Below are 23,060 nucleotides of genomic sequence, written 5' to 3' on the forward strand. Positions count from 1 at the left end.
GAAATTACTCCTCAAAGGCTTACAAAGAAGATTGGAAGGAAATAATAATTATTTATCAAAGAAATTTGGGGAAATTAGCACACTAGGGACTGATTTGGATTAATTTGATTTAATTTGTCTGTCCAGGATTAGGACTAACTCAGATCATCTGTCTGCCTGGGTAAATCGATGGAAAGATAATGTATGGAAAGCTTCTCAGTGAACCTTATTTGATTTAGAGCAAATTCATAGGTTTAATTAAAAGGAATTATAGTGAACAATTTTTTTTTCTTTCTGAATAATAGGAAAGGATTGAATTATGTATGCTATGTTAATTATACAAATAGATAATCTGAGTAAACTACTAGTACAGAATCAAATTCTAATCTGTTAGCTAGGAAATAATGTGAGTGGTGTGTTAGAAGGTTAGACCAATTTATGTAATGTATGTTTTATATTGTCTATTGTAGTTTTGTGTGTGTGTTTTTTTTCCCTTTTATATGGTAAGTTTAATGTATGAATGAGACTTGGCTGTTTTTCTTTTATATGGGTTTTGGTTTTTAAAATTCAATACAATTTATATATTTAAAAAAAGAAAAAAAGAACAGTGGTTCACAAACTTTGGTCCTCCAGTTGCTTTGGATTTCAACTCCCAGAAGTCTCAGCTAGCTTGGCCAACAGTCAGGAATAGACCAAAGATTATAAGATCTTCAGTTCATTAGGAAGGTTTCTCTGTTACATGTTATAGCTCTCTAAGAAAAATGCTACTCAAACGGAAGTGTAAAATGAGTGTTTGAGTAGTTCCCTATTTCCCCCCAATTTCAATTCAGCTTTCTTATTTCGAAGTCTCATTTCAATTCACCCCATATGTAAGCATGCCCCACTGTTTTTTGAAAGAGGGGGCACAAGTCATGTTTCCAAGCAATCTGGAATTGGGAAGAACAGCCCAGCTCATAAATAACAACATCTCTTGGCAAAAGAGAGAAACATGCAATACTCCTCCATGATACAAAAGCCCTATAACAACAATGTTGGTCAGGTCCCAGGGAATATAAAGACTGTCTGAACTAAAGAAATTGGAAAGTACTGGGGGCACAGTTTTTTAAATCATGAATCAGGCAGGAACATTCAAAATATGCCAGTAGCATATATAACAAAAGTAGGGAAAAGATGGACTGGAACGCTCAGTCTGCATATATACTACAGAATTGCACTATAGTGCAATTTGACATTACTTAACTGCCACCGCTCAATGCTATGGAATTCTGGGATTTGTAGTTTTGTGAGCTATTTAGCCTTCTGTCAGAGAGCTCTGGTGCCACAACAACCTACAAATCTCAGGATTCCATAGGATGGAGTCATGACAGTTAAAGTTGTATCAAACTGCATTAATTCTGCAGTGTGGCAGCAGACTCAGTCCTAGAACCAACATTGTCATGGCTCTTGACTCCTAATGTAATGGAATATTTTTCTTTTGAATAAGTCTGTATAATAATTGTGAAATACTTTTAAATTTTTACCATTATCTGTAATTAATTTGCCATTATATTCAATCTTTGAAATTCATCTCTTATCTCTTTCCTTTCTTAGTTTATATAATAACCATTTTCCAGGTTTATTTTCATGTTAATTTTTTTTTTCTTTTCAGGTATCTCTTATTCTTTATAATTTCATTGCCATCAATAGTTGAGTCTGTAAAATCTTTATTTCCTGCAATGTTTTGTGACTATTTGGGGCCTTTTTCAGGATGTCTTCTTTCTTTTTGATTTATTCTATAATTTTCAATTGTTGCTATTATCTTTTCCTTTTTAATTCTAAACTTTGCTGAATTAAGAAGCCTCTCATCACTGCCTTACTAGCATCCCATACCGCTCTCATTTCAGTTCCTTCTCTAAGAGCCAGGACAGACAGGCAGAAAAAATCAACTTCATCCTGTTTTCTGAAAGCAGGTCGAAAACCTGTTGTCTGCACAGCCCATTACCAAGGAAAGCCGAACACACATGGGCTGTCCACACTAGATGGCATTAAGCCATGCTGCATGGTTATTTTGTTGTTCTTGTTGTTGTTTTCCCACCATGCATGTGCACCATTGCACAAACACACTGCCTACAATCTTCAATTACCTCCCTCTTCCTGCCAGATGCCATTTCATTGATGCCTGCCCATATGATCGGTCACACAGTCACATGTGTGATGCACTATTGGTGCATTAGTGTGTCGAGTGATATATCCCTATATTTCCATTTTACTAATCTGTGTAGTTAAACTCTTAGAGAGCAGATATACTGTATATAGTCATGTATAAGTCTAGAAATTTAGGTCAAAAATTGACCCCAAAAAACTGAGTCGACTTATTCACAGGTCAATGTAAGTATTGTACTTTAACTCTTATTTAAAAAGAAACCATCCGTTGGTGAAAGGAAAGAGTGTAATCTGTACCTGAAGCACTAACCCCTCTCTATACTCTCATCCATCCAGCCTTTAGAGCGAGCATAAACAGTTATGCCTGATGCAATTTTTTAAGTTCTTTGGCATCGTTTTCTTTTGCTTCATCTTTTGGCTCACTTGTTACGTGCCCCTAAATTTTACCCTCAACTTATCCACAGGTCATATTAAAATCCTTAATTTTGACCCCCAAACCTGCCCTCGACTTATACATGAGGTCGACTTATAGTCGAGTATATACGGTATGTCTATCCTGGAAAGGGACTTGCGTCTTTCTCAAAAGAATGTAAAATCCATAGCATTCCCATATTTAGCTCTCCACCCATCTATCAACCCCAAATTATCCAGCAAATTGAACAAAGATTTTGGCAATTTCTCTTGTTCTTTAATCACTTTCTCAGACTTTTTATCTAATTTCAGTAGAATAACCCCATGCCAATCCCTCATTAGGATCAAAGTCTCAAAAGAATATGATAGTTGACAACAATTTCTCAAAGAAAGATTATCTGTTCTCGTGGGAGCATATACCCCCATCAATAAGAATTTTATGCCGTTACATTCTTTTTGCACTCCCACATATCTGCTAGAGGGCCTGAAATTTTCTTCAAGGGTATCGTAAGTTTAACATAAATCACCCCCCTTATCTTTTTTATCAAATGATGCCATAAATACATTCCCTAATCTTGGAAAGTACAAATACTTAAGCGTCCAACTACCTTACATGAGTTCCTTCTAGACAGGTAAAACCTGTTTTCTGTTATTCAGACAATGGAAGACTTTCCTTTTCTTTTGAGGTGTGTAATGTTTGTGTAATAATGGAATAAAGATATCTGGGGGCATTTTTCACACACCCCACCTTCTATAACACCTCCAAATCAGCTCCAGGAGGGTTTTCCAGGCTTCCAGAACTAGTGCTGGGGAACTAGATGGGACTACAGCTGGGTGCAGAGATATCCTCCAGTTCCAGTTACACTGATGGAATTAGATCCATTACTAAAACCATCCCTTGATTTCTAGCTTAATTAACCTGTGTAAATCAAACAATGGGGTTTTACCTTTGTCCCCCTATTTCAAATGCTAACACTCTAACTATAAATGGCAGGTGAACTTTCCAAAAGAAAAGACTAATTGACTGGGCCTTGAATCCTTTCCTTTCCTTATTTCCTATTGCTCACTCACATGCACTAATACGATATGCTTATACTTAAATTAGGGAAGCTTTTAAGGAGAATTGTATTATAGTTTATCCTTTAGAAGTAACCACACTAACTAAATGTTACAAGAATAACATCTAAAATTAGTTTGTTACTATGACAACTAATAAATCATTCTTAACTTTGAGCTCACAAGATCAACTAATATGAACAGCAAAGAAAATTTATTTCAGTGATTGCATTCTGACAGGGTTTTTTTTCCTGGAGAGAAAATATCTGAATTTGAACGTGCAAACCAAGTATGAAATGGGTCATAAGCAACAATTTCAGGCCAATCTGGAGGTGTGATGTTCAGATGATGCACGCACCCAGATCAGCTCAAAGCCACACCGCAGCCACCTAAGGCTCAAATCTGTCTACAAAATAAGCACTCCTTGCTGGAAGTTCATTGCAGACCGCCGCCACAAGCAACCTCGGGACCGCAGCAACTGGTCACTGTAGTCTTGCGCCACTCAGGGCGCACTTGCAGTTCCAAGTCACCCATCTGCTTGAGGCCCTAGTCAATTTATCAAAGTATGTTCCAATTCAAAATCTTTACTGCTTTTACATTTTTACAGCTACAGTTTACTACTGGTATTTACCAAGCTCTGGGGGGAAATACTGCATCAGCCACCAGATTTTTAAACTCTCTTCCGTTGAGAATAGAAAAAATAAGGGGAGAGAGAGAGAGAGAGATTTGTTTGTAATTTTAATCATAACAAAAGTATAATTAATGGGTGGTATTGAAATAGCATCTATTGACAGTAGGCTTCTGGCAACAGAGTGGAAGGGCTCCTCTTGATATTCTCTTTTTCCTTCAGCTCTCTGTACCTCCCAAAATCTACTCCGGAAGATTTGGCATGGCTCTGAATAAAACAGAAGTACAGTCAGCTCTCCGTATCCACTGATTCTGCATCCATGGATGCTGGATTCTCCATAGCCATGGATTCTACATTTCACGGCTTGAGAAAAATGTTTTCTAAATTCCAAAAAACAAACCTTGATTTTGCCATTTTATATAGGGGGAACCATTTTACTACCCCATTTATATAATAATGAGACTTGATTATCCATGGATTTTGGTATCCACAAAGGGTCCTGGAACCAAACCCCAGTAGATACCAAGAGCCCACTATACTGATAAAATCACTCACTCCCATGGAGGCCTTTTGTCTGTGGGGGGATTGCACATTAAATTACAAGATTATCTAATAAAAATGTTTATTGCAACTGGTTGGATAATGACTTATTTGTGCTTAAAATAGATTCACTGAAATCAACAACTAATTTGTCCCAAAGATTTAAGTGGATTTACTCTGATAATGGCTATGTCCACATTCAACACAAAATCAAAATCAAATAGATTATTTTAAAAAAGAACTTTACAGTGAATATATAGTTCAAGAGCCATTATATTTATTCTGAAGATGAATTAGTATTGTGGCCATTGTCGTTTCAATGAATTATTAGTACAATTTTAATTAAGAAACCAAAATCTCTTACCGATTTTCTTTGATGATTTAAAACCTAAATGTCAAAGAAGAAACACAGAAAACAGAAAATAACATATCCTCACTCATATAAACAAAATGAAAATAAATGGTGTGAGAGGAAGATTTAAGTGCTCCCAGGGAAGATTTTTTTTTTTTTAATGTGGAGTGAATTTTAAATATAAAAATATCATTTGTGGAAAATTGCATGGAATTTTAATTTCCTAAATTCAGCTGTGATTTGAATTTCATGAAAATTGATGCAATTGGTTAGTTGCTATACACAGTTACATGTTGTGAAATATATAGATTTCAACATCATGCCTGCAAGTGAAAGATTTCAGTGTGACAATAAATAAAAGGATCAATGCACAATGCCACTGCAGTACACTTAATTTATACTGTCATGTTCACTTGTTTACTCAGAGGACTATTCCACACATCAGTGGAAATTTTCCACATCAACTATTTTGAGAACAGAAGCCAAACAGCCTGATCCTAAACACTTGCCAAAAGTTATCTACCTTCAAAAGTGTACTTAAGTTGCATATATGCAAGGACAAGGCTGCATTACGTGCATATTGTATGTGAAACTACATTAGTGCAAATGTTAACACTGGCACTTTCTACACATTTTATTAAGAGAAGGCTTCAAATTTTAACATTGAATTATTCACTGGCAGTCAAACAGCAGAAGAAATATGGCACTAATTTCATGCAATTATTTACAATACATTAAATTTCCAACTCAGGTAGAATAAGCAAGCAGAAAAAGAAAGAAAAATGTTAAACCAATGGAAATAAGTATCAATTCTAACTGAACATAGGTGGCACTCTATTAATCACAAAGCCTACAGCATCAATATGAAAAATGAGATTCTAAACATCAGGGCATTCTTTGGGTTACAACCACAGGGCAAAGGCAGTGCAAAATAGATGATGTTTAAAGAACAAAGAGCAAATTGTAACTTGGAGGGAAATCACACCTTTTCACACCCAATTTTACCTAATTAAGCCATGTTTTTGGATCTGGATCAAATGAATGCCAAAATGAGATAGAAATAAAGGTCCATGTGTTACAGATATGAATCATGTATACTATCCACTCTGCCCTATTTTTAATGCACCATGAAAACAAACCAGTGATTGCAAAACCTCTGGAGCTCAAATATTGAGTCAGGTGATAGAGGGTTGCCGCACAGAGCATAAAAATGTGTGTAAACAAAACAAAGAAAATAAAATACAGGCATACTGAAGCGTAGATCACAAAGGATTATTACACTATGAGGCATTTCTCTTGCAAGGGTGGCTTGCAATACTGAATTTTGTGCAGCAGCATATCTCCATGGGAGAAATAGCAGGCATAAAGTAGATTTTTCATCAGGAAACATTTCTCACCATTCCTCTTTCTTCCCTCCTCTTTTGTCACTTTCTGCTGTGCCATTACTTTCTGTGGAGAGCCTCTGCCTGAATTGGGCTTTCCTGATTCGTTGCTGATGACAGAACCGTTCTCACTAGGCGACCTGCTGCAAGTAACCATAGCAACAAGGAAGAAGACTAAGTTTCTCCTGCATATTCCTCATTTCAAGGTTATTGCATTTGCTTGGCTTGCTTGCATCACCGACTTTTCAAGTCAGACTTTTATAGAAGAAAGAACAATTAAAAATATGTTGCAATAAAGAAACACACTACAAGCAGGGAGGTAGCCACAGTGCATTTTTAAAAAAGAGAAAGGTTTTTGTGCATTCACAACTGAATGTCTTGCCTTTGTAAACTCACTGCGATAAGGGGAAATTTTGCAAAGGGTGAAAACACCATTTCCCCCTACAGCGAAAACATTAAAAAATTGTGATTACCAACTTTTGTCCAAATCTTCTTTTAGAAATATGAGTGCAAACTCATTCCATGTATTTTCATACATGATGTATGCCTGCAGTTATATTTCGAAAGGAATTGCTTAATTAATTTTTAGAAGGGAGGAAGTCCTTGTCTTTCTTACCATTTGAAAGCTTTGTCTTTATTGGTGTGAGTTTATAAAGAAAAAACTCTCAGCTGTGAATGTTTATTAACTTGAGAGTTTTATATATGAACATAAATACACACCACATATATACATTTTAAACACACAGGTTTTTAAACAATAAAAACACATCGTAGGTTCATTATCCATACCAACAAGAAGATTGCAAGCATCTAGCATTGATTTTGTAGTTTTATCTAACCCAAAACTATTTTTAATGTGTAGCATATTGACACAAGCCAGTACCATTAATCATGGGGTGAAGCTGGCATTGTTAACGGTAACCATGGTTTGTCTGCTTTCGGACATAACAACACACAACCGTTAAGAAAAAATAGTGAATGTTTCCATTTGCATCTTTGCCACTCTGCCAAGGTCAGTCAAGCAGTCAAGTACATGAGAGTAAGGTATGCACCGGGATCTAGTAGCACTTTTTAGACTGAGTGATAGAAAGAAGCTGGTAACATGAGCTTTTGTAGACTTGAGTCTACTTCCTCAGAGCTGTTTATGCTACTGCTTCCTTCTTTCAGGTAGTCTCAAAGTTGATACAACATCACTTGGCATACTGAACTTTTGAATCCTATGAGCCTAAAGTAGTCACATAACAATTTAGTGTTATGTTAAACTCCACCTTTTAGGAAGATGCATGGGTACTACCAAAAATAATAATAATAAATCAAGCAACAGGTATCTCTGTCACATATGACTGGGACATCACTCAGCCATTCTTAATTTCTGTTGTGATGTTGTACTCAGAAGGGAAAGAGAGTGAACGGATGTTTGAAATGCTCTGGTTTCCTCATCACTGGAAATATCTTGTTTCATTTGAAAGGAAGATCTCCCCTAACTCTGACAAGACTTTTGATCTGGGAGAATAAATGTGGATGTATTTGTACATAACAACAAGCCAAGATTCCTGACTTAATGTAAATGAGCAGCATGCTCAGATGCTGAGCAATTTTGCTACCATATTCCTAAAAATTAGTAAAATTAACTCAGTTTATCACAATGCCTGAACCAAGAATCCTGGCCTGAGTCAAAAACTAAATTAGGATTAGCAAAACCAACAACAAAGCCTGTTGTTGTTTTTTTGTGATGTATTAACGAATTGGGTGTTTTGGGAGATGGATCATGGAATAGTGCATCCTGGCATGTCCATCACATCCTAGTTACTTTTACTTATGCCAGTCAGGAGCAAACAGGCTATGTCCAGTAGCATGCTGATCATCCACTGTAAATTAGGATAAGCCAAGAATCCTGTTTTATCATAATGTGCAAATATAGCTAATACACTGAATGAGATTGATTCAGATAAGATTATTCTTATCTTCTTATAGGCATACAAAACCAAAATAAAAATATCCAAAACTGCTAAACAGTTTTGAAATATTTTTTTTAAATAAACTGCCAAACTGTTTCTAGGTCCAAATCTCTTTAGCATAATGTGAGATGCAGCTTTAAAGTATTCCACCCAAAGATTCAGGTGGCAAATCATACTAATGTTGTTTTTAAATTGATATTTGGCAGTACTGTTATAAATAAATTTCTAAGTTCCCCTTAGCAATATTGGCATCAATGAAATTGAAGCAAATCAACAATGCTTTCATTGTTAATAGATTTGGATTATCTACTTAGGTAAGAAGGAATGACAGTGAAAGCAAAACAGAAGGCCACTTTAGAATAAATATCAGATAAAACAACTTCATAACTGAACAATGTTCTGACAGTGAATTAATTGTCTCGTCTCAGAAAAGTGTGATAAAAATAAAAGGTTTATTATTATTATTATTATTATTATTATTATTTATTAATACCTCTCAAGTTGCCTCAGGTCTCCTCACTGTCAGAACTCAGACAGCTACTACCAAGTACAGTGGGCCCTCAGTATCTGCGTGGCTAATTCAGCCCCCTGAAGCCTGCCTTGCCACTGTCACCGCAGTGGGTGGCAACAGGCTGCCTCCTCCTCTCCTCCTCCTTTCTCCTCCTCCTCTTCACCCCCACCACCTCTTGCCTCCTCTTCTCCCCCACTGCCTCCACCTCCTTCCTCATCCTCATCTTCGCCCTGCCACTGCCTCCCTCCTCCTCTTCACCCCATCTCCTCTTGCCCCCTAGTTCCTCCTCCTCTTCTTTGTTCTGCCACTTCCACCTCCTTCTTCTTCCTCTTCCCCCTCGCTCTCTTGCCTCCTCCTCCTTCCTCCTCACCCCACTGCCTCTTTCCTCCTCTTCTTCCTCCTCCTCTTCGCCCCTGCCACTGCCACTGCCACCACCTCCTCCTTCCTCCTCCTCCTCCTTGCTGCCCCCCATGTGGGCTTGCCATCCACAGATGCTCAAATCTGCGGATGGCAAGTCTGCAGATAAGGAGGGCCCACTGTAATTCAGCAAAACTTTGTTACTCTTCAACCAACATCCTCTGAAGCATATTTGCTCTTCATCTAATTGCTACTACACCCATTTAATCCAAAAGTCAACATAGTACGTCAACATTTACTCATATTCCATTGAGTCAATGGGTCTACTGTAGTTGCAACAAACAATCAGATTTAGGTCTTTATTTCTCCACCTAAGTCTTCAACACTTTACTGAAATAAATCCTAGGTATAAAAGTAAGAGCAGGAAACCTGAGGGATTAATTTATTTTCAGAGTATTTCTAAAGGGGCATATTCCTTATATAATTTATATTGGAAACCCCTCCCACCACTGGAATAATTAAAATTCCAGTAGTGGGCAGGGCCAAAGGCAAGAAGCTTGGACAGAGAATGACTATACAGAACTCAACCTATGGAAGGCTTCAAAGGGATTTCAAGGTACCTGGAAATTGTGCCTGGAAATTGACAAGGAGCTGGTGATGTTGTATAACCACATGGGAGCTCTGTTTGCATCATCCAGTCCCACCCAGCAACTCATCAGCTATCTTTTTTTACCAACTGAAATTTCCAGACACTCTTCAGAAGCAGCCTTAGATGCAATGCATTTTGGCAGTCTAATCTGGAGCTCACAGAGCACAGATAAAAAGTGATCTGGGTGTGTCTGTCCGGGACTCAGATGGTGAAAGGTACTCTGTTTCACAAAAACAACGTGAACATCCATAGACAAAGCTGGATCTAGGAACAGTCCCGAACTGTGAACCTGTTACTTTAGAACAGATGTAGTTCAATTTCAGAGGACAGGCAGCCATTTTCTAGCCTTTCCATGCAAATTTGCATGCAAGTAGAAGGTCATTTCCAATTTCAGGAGGAGAGAGATGCCACTTCCAGTTCTCAGAGGGAGGGGAGGAGCAAAAAGATTCTCATTTGCTACAACTAGGTGTGGGATGCCCATCTCACTCTAGAAAAGAATTGCTGCTGCTAGAAGCTTCCAGAAAGAAAGAAAAAGCAAAACTGTCATTGGGAAATGAATGTAGCTTGCCAGTTACATAACTTCTAGCTCCTCCATTAGAGAAAATGGAATTCCATCCAGAGCACAATGAACACCTCTCAAAGGGGCAGACCTTGCAACAATATCAAAGTTCTTTTTGTTAAAACATTTTCCCTACACACACACACACACACAATACTGAACTGTACTGCTACAATCCAAGCAGGTTTTGATAAATACCAAAATATAAGCATTGAAATAGTTATTAGTTGTGCAGCAGTTTTCAAAATTAGGCAGTCATCACCTTACTTCAGTTCATCTTGTCGCTGTTATACATACCTCTTCCTTGTGTCATTGGACTTGGCAGTTTTAGCCATGCTTCCATCCTGAGTAATCTCCCTCTCCTGTGAAGTAGGAGCATCTCTCACAGGAAGTGGAAGTACTACAGTCTCCTGGGTAACAGGCAAAACTTCATCTTCTGCTCCCTGTTGGCCTAAATGTTGCTTGGCATAGTCAAAGCCCTGGACAGGCTGGAAAGGCAAAACAAAACAAATCTCTATATTTATATTTTGCTTTGTATACCTTTTTTCATCTCAAAAAGTTGAATTTTAGTACATGCTTTGAATATAGTTATGGTACTCCAATACAGTTCTCATAAATGTCATTTTTCTCTTTCCTCTTTGTCTGTGGTGACTCACGTGATTTGTTTATGCATACATACCATCATCACATGGGTTGCCATAACACTATTAAATATTGGGGTAGACAGATGAAACCAAGAATTCTCAGGGCAAAGAAGAAAGGAAACAGCACCAAGAAGATGCAGCAGCAACCACTAACAAAAAGTGTGTCAAAGTAGCCATTAAATAATATTTTTCCCTATTTTAAAGAAAGCAATTCACTTACTGGAATCAAATCAATAAAAAAAGGAAGGGGGGAAGGATAGAACAAAGGAAATGCACCAGTAACAGGATTTGTCTTTAAATTCTTTTATTTCTTGAAGCAATCTTCCAAGTATGTGATATGGATGTGATGGAAAATACAGTGAGAGATATTCTGGCCCTGTTGAATTTAGTGACTTCAAACATTGTTACTATTGTCACCCAGAACAAAACCCAGCGACTCTAAAATATAAAGGAGAAATGTTACAATTAAAGACAAACCATTAATGTAAAAACATTTGCTTTAAACTGAACAGTGCAATACTGTTCTCCATGAGTTAGAAAGTTGGCCATTATTCCTTAAGGCTTTTCTTAGTAAAGTACATGTTGGAACATATCCATTTTTAAACTTTTCCAATGGGACAAAATTATCTATTATCCACAGTACCATCTGCTTAGTGTAAACATTTGTTCCTCTTCAGTAACTTGTGGCAATAAATTACATTTAACAGATGCATACAATATTCTGCAGGTACACCAGTCCTAAAATTATACATGCTGTCTTTTCAAAATGGTTTTTTTTATTTTTTAGTTTATTTTTTGGCATTCTGACTAATGGAGCCCTGGTGGCGCAGTGGTTTAATGCCTGTACTGCAGCCATTCACTCAAGACCACAAGGTTGCGAGTTCAAGACCAGCAAAAGGGCCCAAGCTCGACTCAGGCTTGCATCCTTCCGAGGTCGCTAAAATGAGTACCCAGACTGTTGGGGGCAAATTAGCTTACTTGCTAATTAGCTTACTTGCTGTTCACCACTATGATCTTTGGAATAGCGGTATATAAATAAAACAAATTATTATTATTATTATTATTATTATTAAATGGTTTCTGAAGTACTTTTATACTTTTAACTCACTACTTGACACAGATGGAAACAGAGTTCTTATTTCAATCTGATAAAAATAGATATGTTGCACAAGTCAGGGGTAGCCCAAGGTCTACTCTGGCCTGCACAGAGGTGGAAGAGGACCTGACAATGTTGATGCTTTCCCTACCCTAACCCCAGAAAGAGGGTCAGCTTTCTATGTAGATCCACAATCTAGCATGCCAGAAGTACAAGAATGTTACAATAGTGTCATTCTCATTTGTCTTCCTGGTGTGCCTTGGCATTCTTCTCTGGGGGGAAGGAATACACACTTCAGATATTTAAAATAGGGCTATCATATCACCTCTTAACCGTCTCTTCCCCAGGCTAAACATACCCAGCTCCCTAAGCCACTCCTCATAGGGCTGGGTATCCAGACCCTTCACCATTTTGGTTGCCCTCCTCTGAACATGTTCCACCTTGTCAGCATCCTTTCTGAATTGTGGTGTCCAGAATTGTGGTGAGGCCTGACCAAAGTAGAACAGAGGGGCACTATTACTTCCCTTGATCTTGACACTTTACTTCTATAAATGCAGCCTAGAATTGCATTGGCCTTTTTAACTGCCACATCACACTGTTGATTCATATTCAACTTGTGGTCTACTAGGACTCCAAAATCTCTTTCACGTGTAGTCTTGTTAAACTAGCTGTCTGCCATCCAATATCTATGCATTCCATTTTTTCTGCCTAAGTGCAGTACCTTACATTTCTCTGTGATGAAATTTATTTTGTTGGGTTTGGCCCACCTTTCTAATCTATTAAGGTCATTTTGAATTTTGATCCTCTCCTCTGGGGTATGAGCTCCTCCTCCTAATCTGGCAAATTTGATAAGTATGCTATCTATTCTTTCATCCAAGATGTTGAATAGCACTGTGCCCAGGACAGAACCATGTAGCACCCCACTGGTCACTTCTTTCCAGGATGAAGAGGAGGCATTGCTGAGCATCCTTTAGCCCAGTCAACCAATTAAAAATTCATGTAACAGTTACCTTGTCTAGCCCACGTTTTACAAGCTTATTTCCAAGAATATCATGGGGGACCTTGTCAAAGACCTTACTGAAAACAAAATATGCTATATCTACAGCATTCCATTTGTTTACCAAGCTAGTAAATTTATCAAAAAAAAAAAAAAAAAAAGAGATCATATTAGTCTGGCATGACTTGTTTCTCAGAAAGGGAACAGCAATTATTGTGTGTGGAAAATTCAATAATTATAACAGAGACGTGTCTCATACATTAAACAATATACATCTGTATTAACAATACTAAATTGTCATACCAAACATTAGAACAATTGTATATCCATTGTGTCCTTGCAATCGTCTCAGAAGGTCCAAGACCATATAATGAAGCTGCAGCAACTCAGTCCCATCAGTCAACATGCACATATCATCATGGGTACTTGCAGCAATAAGGCTTGAGAATATGACATGTAGTCTTCCCAGGTAGCAGGGCAACAATTCAGTCCCATACATCAAAATGCGCAAATCCTCATAGGTACTTGCAGCAATAGGGCATACAATTAGTACTTGCAGCAATAAGGCTTGAAAATAAGGCTTGAGGACGGCTACCTCCGGAGTGTTTTAGGGCCGTTTCGACCCTTAGATGGTCTTCCTCAGCAATTCGGAGTATTTTATGTCGGATTAGGACTGGACATTATGTCATATTTCTAAACATACAAGGTTGACAAAAATTAATGCAGTAATTAACAGGGATAATAATATGCATACTGAAATACAATCTCAAGATAACATTATAATAGCTTACCCACGTCTCCAAACAGTATGGCTTGACTGATAAAGCAATTGCTCAGTGAAAATTTCCAGAGAGTGTATGTTGTAATATACTTCACCTCTATAATAGGCTACAGGTGATTATCTAGAGCATGTAATTCCTTAAAGGTATATCCTTTAGGATAGGTAATACTGCAGATCCCACAAAGTAAGCTTGAATATATGGCTGAATGTACTATGTCATGATATTATTCATAATCGTCCAATTGCATTTGTAATGTATAACCTCCTGTTATAACATATTGTCCATGCATTTCCAACCAAAAAATAACAATAATAACAATAAACCTTGAGTTGACATCCTGTCCTCCAAACCCATGGTAATGTGCTAACATAAGTCCGTAATTTTCACAAGATAACGGACCGCAATTCCATGCTACATTTTACCAGTTGCCACCCGTACCAATTGAAGAAAAATTTACCATATTCCCAATTCCTAAGATTAAAAAGGAATTCTTCCACCAACATCCATTATGAGATGGCAGCTGATCAATATCAATCAGAGTTACGGGATAGAGCTTTTCCCTCTAATATTGTACAAGATGCCAGAAATAGAGCTACCCAAAAGGACCGTTCTACATTATTTCTTTCCTCAAATAGGGACACAGAAAATAGGATTATAGGCTCTTTCACTTTCAATCATGCCGCTCATCGTATTAAACATATCATACGAAGACATTGGCACATAGTACAGAATATTCCAGGCTGCTCACAGGCACCCATCATAGCTTTTAGGAGAACTAGAAATCTCAAAGACTCTTTAGTTCACACAGATTTTCGAGTACGTACTCAAGAGACATCCCAGGTTAGAGGACACTACAAATGTGGTCATTGTAGTTGTTGTAAACTATCTTTAAATAGCAAATCTTTTACCCATCCAATAACAAAGGAATGTTTTGAGTTGAGATCATTCACTAACTGCAACTCCCTAAATGTTATCTATGTGATCATATGCCCATGTCAGAAAATGTATGTAGGTCAAACTTCCAGACCATTAAGAATTAGAATTTCTGAGCATAAAAGTACTATTCGGAACAAAAGTTTGGACACCACACTGGTTACACATTTTTCACAATTCAACCATTCTCCAGATTCTTTAAAATTCTTTGTAATTGAGCAAGTCAAATTTGATTTATTTTATAGTGGAAACAGACAAATTAAGCTCTTACAAAGGGAGTCTTTTTGGATTCATAAGTTAATATCCAACACACCTAAGGGGTTAAATGAACGTTTAGATTTAAGGTCCTTCTTGTGAGATTTCTGAAATTTAATGACTAAACAATACTACACATAAGGTTAAGAATGTTCAGTTTATGTTAGCACATTACCATGGGTTTGGAGGACAGGATGTCAACTCAAGGTTTATTGTTATTATTGTTATTTTTTGGTTGGAAATGCATGGACAATATGTTATAACAGGAGGTTATACATTACAAATGCAATTGGACGATTATGAATAATATCATGACATAGTACATTCAGCCATATATTCAAGCTTACTTTGTGGGATCTGCAGTATTACCTATCCTAAAGGATATACCTTTAAGGAATTACATGCTCTAGATAATCACCTGTAGCCTATTATAGAGGTGAAGTATATTACAACATACACTCTCTGGAAATTTTCACTGAGCAATTGCTTTATCAGTCAAGCCATACTGTTTGGAGACGTGGGTAAGCTATTATAATGTTATCTTGAGATTGTATTTCAGTATGCATATTATTATCCCTGTTAATTACTGCATTAATTTTTGTCAACCTTGTATGTTTAGAAATATGACATAATGTCCAGTCCTAATCCGACATAAAATACTCCGAATTGCTGAGGAAGACCATCTAAGGGTCGAAACGGCCCTAAAACACTCCGGAGGTAGCCGTCCTCAAGCCTTATTTTCAAGCCTTATTGCTGCAAGTACTAATTGTATGCCCTATTGCTGCAAGTACCTATGAGGATTTGCGCATTTTGATGTATGGGACTGAATTGTTGCCCTGCTACCTGGGAAGACTACATGTCATATTCTCAAGCCTTATTGCTGCAAGTACCCATGATGATATGTGCATGTTGACTGATGGGACTGAGTTGCTGCAGCTTCATTATATGGTCTTGGACCTTCTGAGACGATTGCAAGGACACAATGGATATACAATTGTTCTAATGTTTGGTATGACAATTTAGTATTGTTAATACAGATGTATATTGTTTAATGTATGAGACACGTCTCTGTTATAATTATTGAATTTTCCACACACAATAATTGCTGTTCCCTTTCCGGTAGGACTACTTTAGTGTAAGCTTGCTGTTCTTTGTTTTTGTTTCTCAGAAACCCATGTCAACTTTTTGTGATTGTGGCATTCTCTTCTAAATGTTCATAGACTATTTAATGAGCTGCTCTAGAATCTTTCCTGGTATTAATGTCAGACTAACTGGGCAATAATTGTTGGGATCCTCTTTTTTTCCCTTTTTGAAGATGAGAACAACGCTTACCCTCCTCCAGTCTGCTGGGACTACACCTTTTCTCCAGGAGTTCTCAAAGTATGGCTCCGATATTACATTTGCCAGTTCTTTTAAAACTCTTAGATGTAGTTCATCAGGTCCTGGAGACTTACATTCATTTAGATTAACCAGGTAGTCTTGTATTATCTCTTTACATATTCTGTGCTGAAATTCCCCTATTCTATCATCTACTCCATTTTCCTCAGTTTGAGCACCCTTTGCCTTTTCTGAGAAGACTGAAGCAAAGAAGGTGTTGAGTAATTCTGCCTTTTCTCTGTCCCATGTTAGCATTTTGCCATCTTCTCCACACAGTGGCCCTATTCAAAAAAGCCCTTTTTATTGTTCTTAACCTCTCCAGCATGAGTACCCCTACACATGATTGTTATTTGTTTAAGTTTCTGTTTGGTGATTTCCCCATTTTTCCATTTCTTATACATGTTCCGTTTAAAACTTAACTAAGTTGAAAGTTCATTAGTCATCCACCCTGGTGCCTTGAGACATCTCCCATTTTTCCTCCTCATTGGAACAGTTTGAAATTGTGCCTTCAGTATCTCCCTTTTGAGAAAATGCCATCCATCCCGAATTCCCTTCTCTTTTAGTATTCCTGACCATGAGATCATCTTCAGTATTTCCCTGAGTTTAGACAGACTCTCCCAAAGCCTGAACAAACAAGACCAGATGCAAGCAATTCAGACTCTGGACAATGAGTGTTCATTTCAGCTATAGCAGGTGGATGCTGAAAATATATCTCTATCTGTAATGCAACAAGAGCAAGTCAAACTGAAGACAGATAGACCTAATGCCTGACACACTGGTTTAAAAACCAGAATCCCAGCATTTAGCTACTGCGCTGTCAGGGTCAGGCAGGTATAAATCTCCTAGTAGCAGATGAAAGAATTCACTTCAGACTACTGACTGACAACCTCTAGAGTGCATAGCTTTTCTTGAACTCCTGATACTGTGAATTGGCAATAAGGTATACAACTAGTCTTGACTTTAGTGTTCCTGCTTGTTCCCCATGAAGAACTCTGGAACATTTGAAATCTCATTACTATACCTCTCCTTATTCTGATTTTCCTGTAACTGCTCAGCCCTCTCAGAGCCTGACTTCCCCAGCACTTGTTGTGTCTAAATGCAAGATATATTGGCACTGCTACTATGTCCTTTTCCTCTTTCTGGGAGAGCAAACAGGGTAGGCACTAAATTCATCTCTCTGGAGTGGGAAGATATATGGGTCCTGCCAGGACAAAGTGAATTGCTGAATTTGCCACTCTTGTAGCCCTGCCATCCAGTAAATCCAACTCAATAAACATAATGTCAGTTTAGCCCTTGACATAAGTACTTGTTACCATATTTTATCAAAAAAAACATTCATCAAATCCTCAATCCTTAGTATATTAGCCAGGTGACAGAATTAGGAGAGTTATTCCCAGGTATAGTTGCCTTTTCCTCATTCTCCACAGAAACGGTTAGCAGATAGATGTAGGGACAACGAGAAAGCATGTGATGAATCTGTTGTGACATTTTGACTGAAACAACTGATGCACAGAACTATTTCAGAGTTGGAGTTCAACACTCTCATTGCTATCACACATCTCAGTCCTCCACTGAAATTAGGCATTCTTAAAAACAACACTGACATTCACAAAGCCACAACCCCTCTATGGCTCCCAAACTCAACAAGTAGTTAGTCCTGAAACCTCTGTTAAAGGCATTGCATGAATCACCCACCAAAGTGCATAATTTGTTTTCAATTTTTTCATTTCTGAGAAGAAAAATGTAACAGATTGAAAACAACCTCAGGGGAAAGTTTCTCACCCCTTTCAATTTTTAATGCACTGAACAGTTTTTTTAGACAAATTAAACATATGAATTTAGCTGTCACTTAATTATCAAAATGTTGCCTTCTGTGAAACAGCATTAGAAAACAAACAACTGTGCTTCCCTTCCCCACCCCAATTTCATTTAGACTGACCTTTGGTCATCAATTACTTGCTCTTTTTCTCAGTATTATTTTCAACTGATTATATTTTTCCACTAAAGCATTTATTATTCCCCTGAGTAAGCTTTAGACTATTTTTTCTAAGCATGCTCACTTTGAAACAACATCAACAAAAATCACTGGGAATTATTTCAAAGCAGAAGTGCTTAGAACAGGAGAATTAGGGAGCATCAGAGCCTCTGGGGTTTGAACAAGGAACCTTCGCACTGAAGATGGAGATGTGGAGTTGCTTAGGATGGTATCATTACTGTATCTATACTCCACAATTACAGATGTTTGATACTGCTTTAACTGCCATAACTCTATCCTGGTATTTGTGGCTTTGTGAGGTGCTGAGAATTTTCTACTGCCTTTCCCTGAAGCACAGCCATAGAGTTTTCTGTTCAAAGAATTCTAAGTACCTTACCAAAGTACAAATCCATGATTCCATAAGGATGGGGCCATGGTCAATAATGTAGTATCCAAGTGCCACAGTTGTGTACTACAATTTCACCCTGCCTTTGCAAAGATTCATGAGAAGGGGCAACTGTAATTACACTGTCATGTCTCTTCCCCCCCCCCCCCCTTTGCATCCAACATTCATATATTTAACCACATTTAACCACAAGGTAGTTTCACTCAGAGACACACACTCCTATGCTCACAGATGTGAACTGCACAATCTGCACTGCAATTTTTCACAGTCTATATGCTGACATTATGATCAGAGCATTGGTGTAGGCTGTAGGTTCAGGACCTGTCACTTCACTCTTAGAACCTGCATCTCCATGCCACAATCACTGATCTTGCATGCATGTCCACAGCCTAAAGACATAAGAATGTGCTACATTAGTGTCTGTATCTTGTAGAGAGCATGAGGCTTTTGAATAGGACCTGACTAATTTAAATTACAGGAGGAAGAATACAAAGGCATAGCCATATAAGTCTGGATCAGTATGCAAAGAGATATGGTAGCACTTCTGAGACTAACTAGGGCCCGATACAGACAGGCATAAAGAGCCGTCCTGGGGCCAATTTAAGGGCTCGGGAGAGTGGAGTGTCCCCATGCTCCAGAGCCCTACCGTGCCTCCAGATGGTGCATGCGCCAATGACATGCATTGTGCGCTGCGTCCAAACAGCATGGTGCCCAATGGAAGTCACTGCGCTGCTCCAGGGTGCTAATGGCACCTTGGCAGCAGCAGAAAAAGGAGTTGTGTTTTGTAGCTCCTTTTTCTGAGTGTATCGTTGCCGCGACGTGCAGTCATCAGGGAAACGATGCGGGTCCGCCCCTTCTCCTCATCTGTTCAGCCCAAGTCTGCATCTACACTGTAGAATTAATACAGTTTGACATAACTTCAACTGCCATGGCTCAATGCTATGCAATTCTGGGATTTGGAGTTTTATGAGATATTTCGTCTTCTCTGTCAGCGAGCTCTGGTGCCACAACAAACTACAAATCCCAGGATTTCATAGGCTGGAGCAGGACAGTTAAATCGGCTTGAAAGTGCATTAATTCTGCAGCGTGGCAGCAGCCTGAGAGAAAGAAGTTTGTAGCATATGCTTTCGTCTACTTGCTAAAATTCCTAAATTCTAGTAGACTGTTTGGTCAGGGTGATCCTAATATCCTGAAGGTGCCAGATCTTGTCTGAACTCGGAAACTAGTACAGTCGCCCCTCCTAACTCATGGGGGATCCATTCCGGACCCATTCACCCACCCCCTGCAAGTTTGAAGACTCGCAGATAATCAAGCCTCATTGAAATTAAAAGCGCTCCCCATTCACCTCAATGGCAGGTGAGGACTTGGAGGGGGCGAATGTATTTAGTACTTGGAAGGAAGACGGTCAGGGAATAACAGTGCTGTAGGCTACATTCACAAGAAGGCAATGGCAACCTCTTCTGAATAAATCTTGCCAAGAAATCCCTATGAAAGGGTTGCCAATAGCTGAAGGCACATAATACCAAAATGGTCAACTGAGTTGTTGTCTTCCCCCTGTAGTTTGTTGTTGCTGCTGCTGCTGCTGTTCCTGTTGTTATGTGACTGCAAGTTGTTTCTGACTTATGAACCTATGGGGAATCTATCACAGGATTTTCTTGGCAACATATGTTCACAGGGGTTTTTGACACAGCCTTCCTCTGAGGTTGACAGAGTGACTTGCCCAAGGTCAGTCAGGATTTCCATGGCTGAGTGGGAATTCGAGCCCTGATCTCCAGGGTCCTAGTTCAATACCCAAACCACTATACCATGCTGGCTCTCCCCTCTCCCTGTGGTACCAAAGTCTATATCTACATCTAGCCTTAACCAATGGATGGCAAGAAATCTACCATCGCCTACAGGCAGTAGTGGCTCTGCTGTCATTGGAAATGGCGAATCTGCTGTGCATTTTAGTTTCAATTTAGGTTATCCAAGGTGCTGAAACTATTTTACAGATCTCGACTAAACACCAGAGCTCATTTGCTGTCAACTGACATGGAAGTCACTAACCTTCAGGTGTGGTTGTACAAACTGCCACCTAGATAGATGGCCTGTATTACCAATGTTTAGCCATAGTATCATTGTACTGAGAATCTCCACTTCCAATGCATAGGCTACTGTTTGCAGAAATGTAAAAGTTCTCAGCATGCTGGCATCATGTCATATCCTCAGTTTTACAAGATGGCTGAGTGTTACACAACCATGTTTGTATAGAAAATATTTAAAATAATGTGGCATAAAAGTAGGAGAAGCCTTTTGCTCAGAGAAGTTCCTAAACAATGATTTCATGTTATGGGCCTAAACTGGTTGGAGTCTCACTCTGTACCTTATTTGCATAATCATTAATCCAGTTCTAGCAACAAGTATGTAAGCATCAGTGTGGTGTAGTAGTTTGAGCACCGGACTAGGACTCTGGGAGACAAAAGTTCAAATCCCTGCTCAGCCACAGAAACCCACCTTGGGTGAGTTACAGAGCCTTGGCGCATGAGGGGGGGGGGAGCCAAAAAGAAGCATGAGTGTAGCAGCTTTCCCCATGCCTCTCCACATGCCATCACAGCAGTTCTGTTCTTTTCCAGAGGGAGTCGGTTGTAAAAGTATGCCTTTTGTCAAAATGATTTTTCCAGCATGACAAAAGACACACTTTTATGATATCTGCCTCAGAAAGAGAATGGAACTGCTACAATGGGATGTGGAGAGGCAGGGAGAAAGCTGTTATTCTCTCACTCCATTTTAGCATTCTTTCCTCATGCAATAAGGCTCACACTCTCTCAGATACAGAGGAAGGCAAAGCAAACCTCTGAACAAATCTTGCAAGAAAACATCATGAGTCACCATAAGTCAGAAACAACTCGAAAGCACACAACAACAACAAATGAAAGATAACAGCATTTTTTTTAAAAAAGTGTGCACTTCAGGTATAAGACACAAAAATTATTTTAGTCTTGTAATGTGCCCAATTCATTGCAGTTGCAATAGTGCACTAAAAGCTGGTTGAGAAGCATGTGTGATGGAGCAAAGGGAGTCACAGAGAAATCCACTCATATAAAACAAAATTTAAAACCGCAGGTATATTCCACCTGTCACAAAGGCAAAAGGCCAAAAGGCAAATACCACTGACATTTTCAGCCATTCATACGTCTCCCAAATCATGTCAATTACAAAAAATTAACACAAAGACAACCACAGAATTCAAGTCAAGACATTTTTAAAAATCAGACAATCAAGTCCAGCACATTTTATTTTAATCACTCATCTTTGTAAGTAAACTTTGTGCTAGGCAGAAGCTCTTTGTAAGTTTCACATGATTGGCTATCCTTATGTTGAAGCTGTGCATAAAGAAGGGCATGTTTATGTGTATTCATTCACCTTCCCCCTTCCCCAATTTATTAGTGAATAACTGTGAAACTGTAATATAGAACATCTCAATTGTTAAAATTAGTCAAGAATAGCAAAAAGATTCAATAGTTCTCCAAATGTTTTGAACTGTAATTGCACAGAGGCTGCATCACTTTTTAAAAAGCCACTGCTCTTTTCCAAATTATATTCCTTTGCTAAGCATCCTTTGAAGAGCTGTTCTTTACACTACAGCAGACCCAGGTGGTAAGGAGCCTCCTGCCCTCCTGCTATGCACTGCCATACTGAAAGCTAAAGGATTAATTATCCCTTTCATTAATTCACTTAGTTCTGTACACGAAAGGAATATTCTAAGAGGTGGTCTAGCAGACAGCTCTTCTGTACAAAGAACTGCATTGCACAGAACTCTATTAACAGAAACAGCGGCAGGACTGCAGCAGTGATTATGCAGCATCACACTCCTTGTTCCCCCTTGACATAAGAAATCAGAGCAAGCAGAGCAAGTAAAAACAGATACACTCCACAAAGATAAAAGCAAGGAGGTTTCTCTTTGTAGAGCCTGAATTGTGTGCGTGTTGTAAAGCAAATATCTTCAAAAGTCCCAAAAGTAGCTATCCTAGGAGATAAGATGGATTTCACTTTTTAGATGGGCTTCAAATCTAAACATAACATGACTTCTTA

General features: G+C 38.5%; 1 protein-coding gene across 1 annotated transcript in view; it reads right to left on the reverse strand.

Moving 5' to 3' along the window:
• KIAA1549L (KIAA1549 like) overlaps positions 1–23,060 on the reverse strand; it is a 263,272-nt gene that overhangs the window by 79,709 nt on the left and 160,503 nt on the right. The window contains exons 14-16 of the mRNA XM_089523106.1: positions 10,822–11,012; positions 6,506–6,633; positions 5,121–5,144 (exon numbers count right to left, since the gene is read on the reverse strand). Coding sequence (XP_089379232.1) covers positions 5,121–5,144; positions 6,506–6,633; positions 10,822–11,012 — 343 coding nt within the window. The remainder of the gene's footprint in view (positions 1–5,120; positions 5,145–6,505; positions 6,634–10,821; positions 11,013–23,060) is intronic.

The sequence above is a fragment of the Sceloporus occidentalis genome, unplaced genomic scaffold, assembly GCF_023333645.1.
Source record: "Sceloporus occidentalis isolate IW3139 unplaced genomic scaffold, rSceOcc1.0.p SCAF_4, whole genome shotgun sequence".
NCBI classification, from domain to species: Eukaryota; Metazoa; Chordata; class Lepidosauria; order Squamata; family Phrynosomatidae; genus Sceloporus; species Sceloporus occidentalis.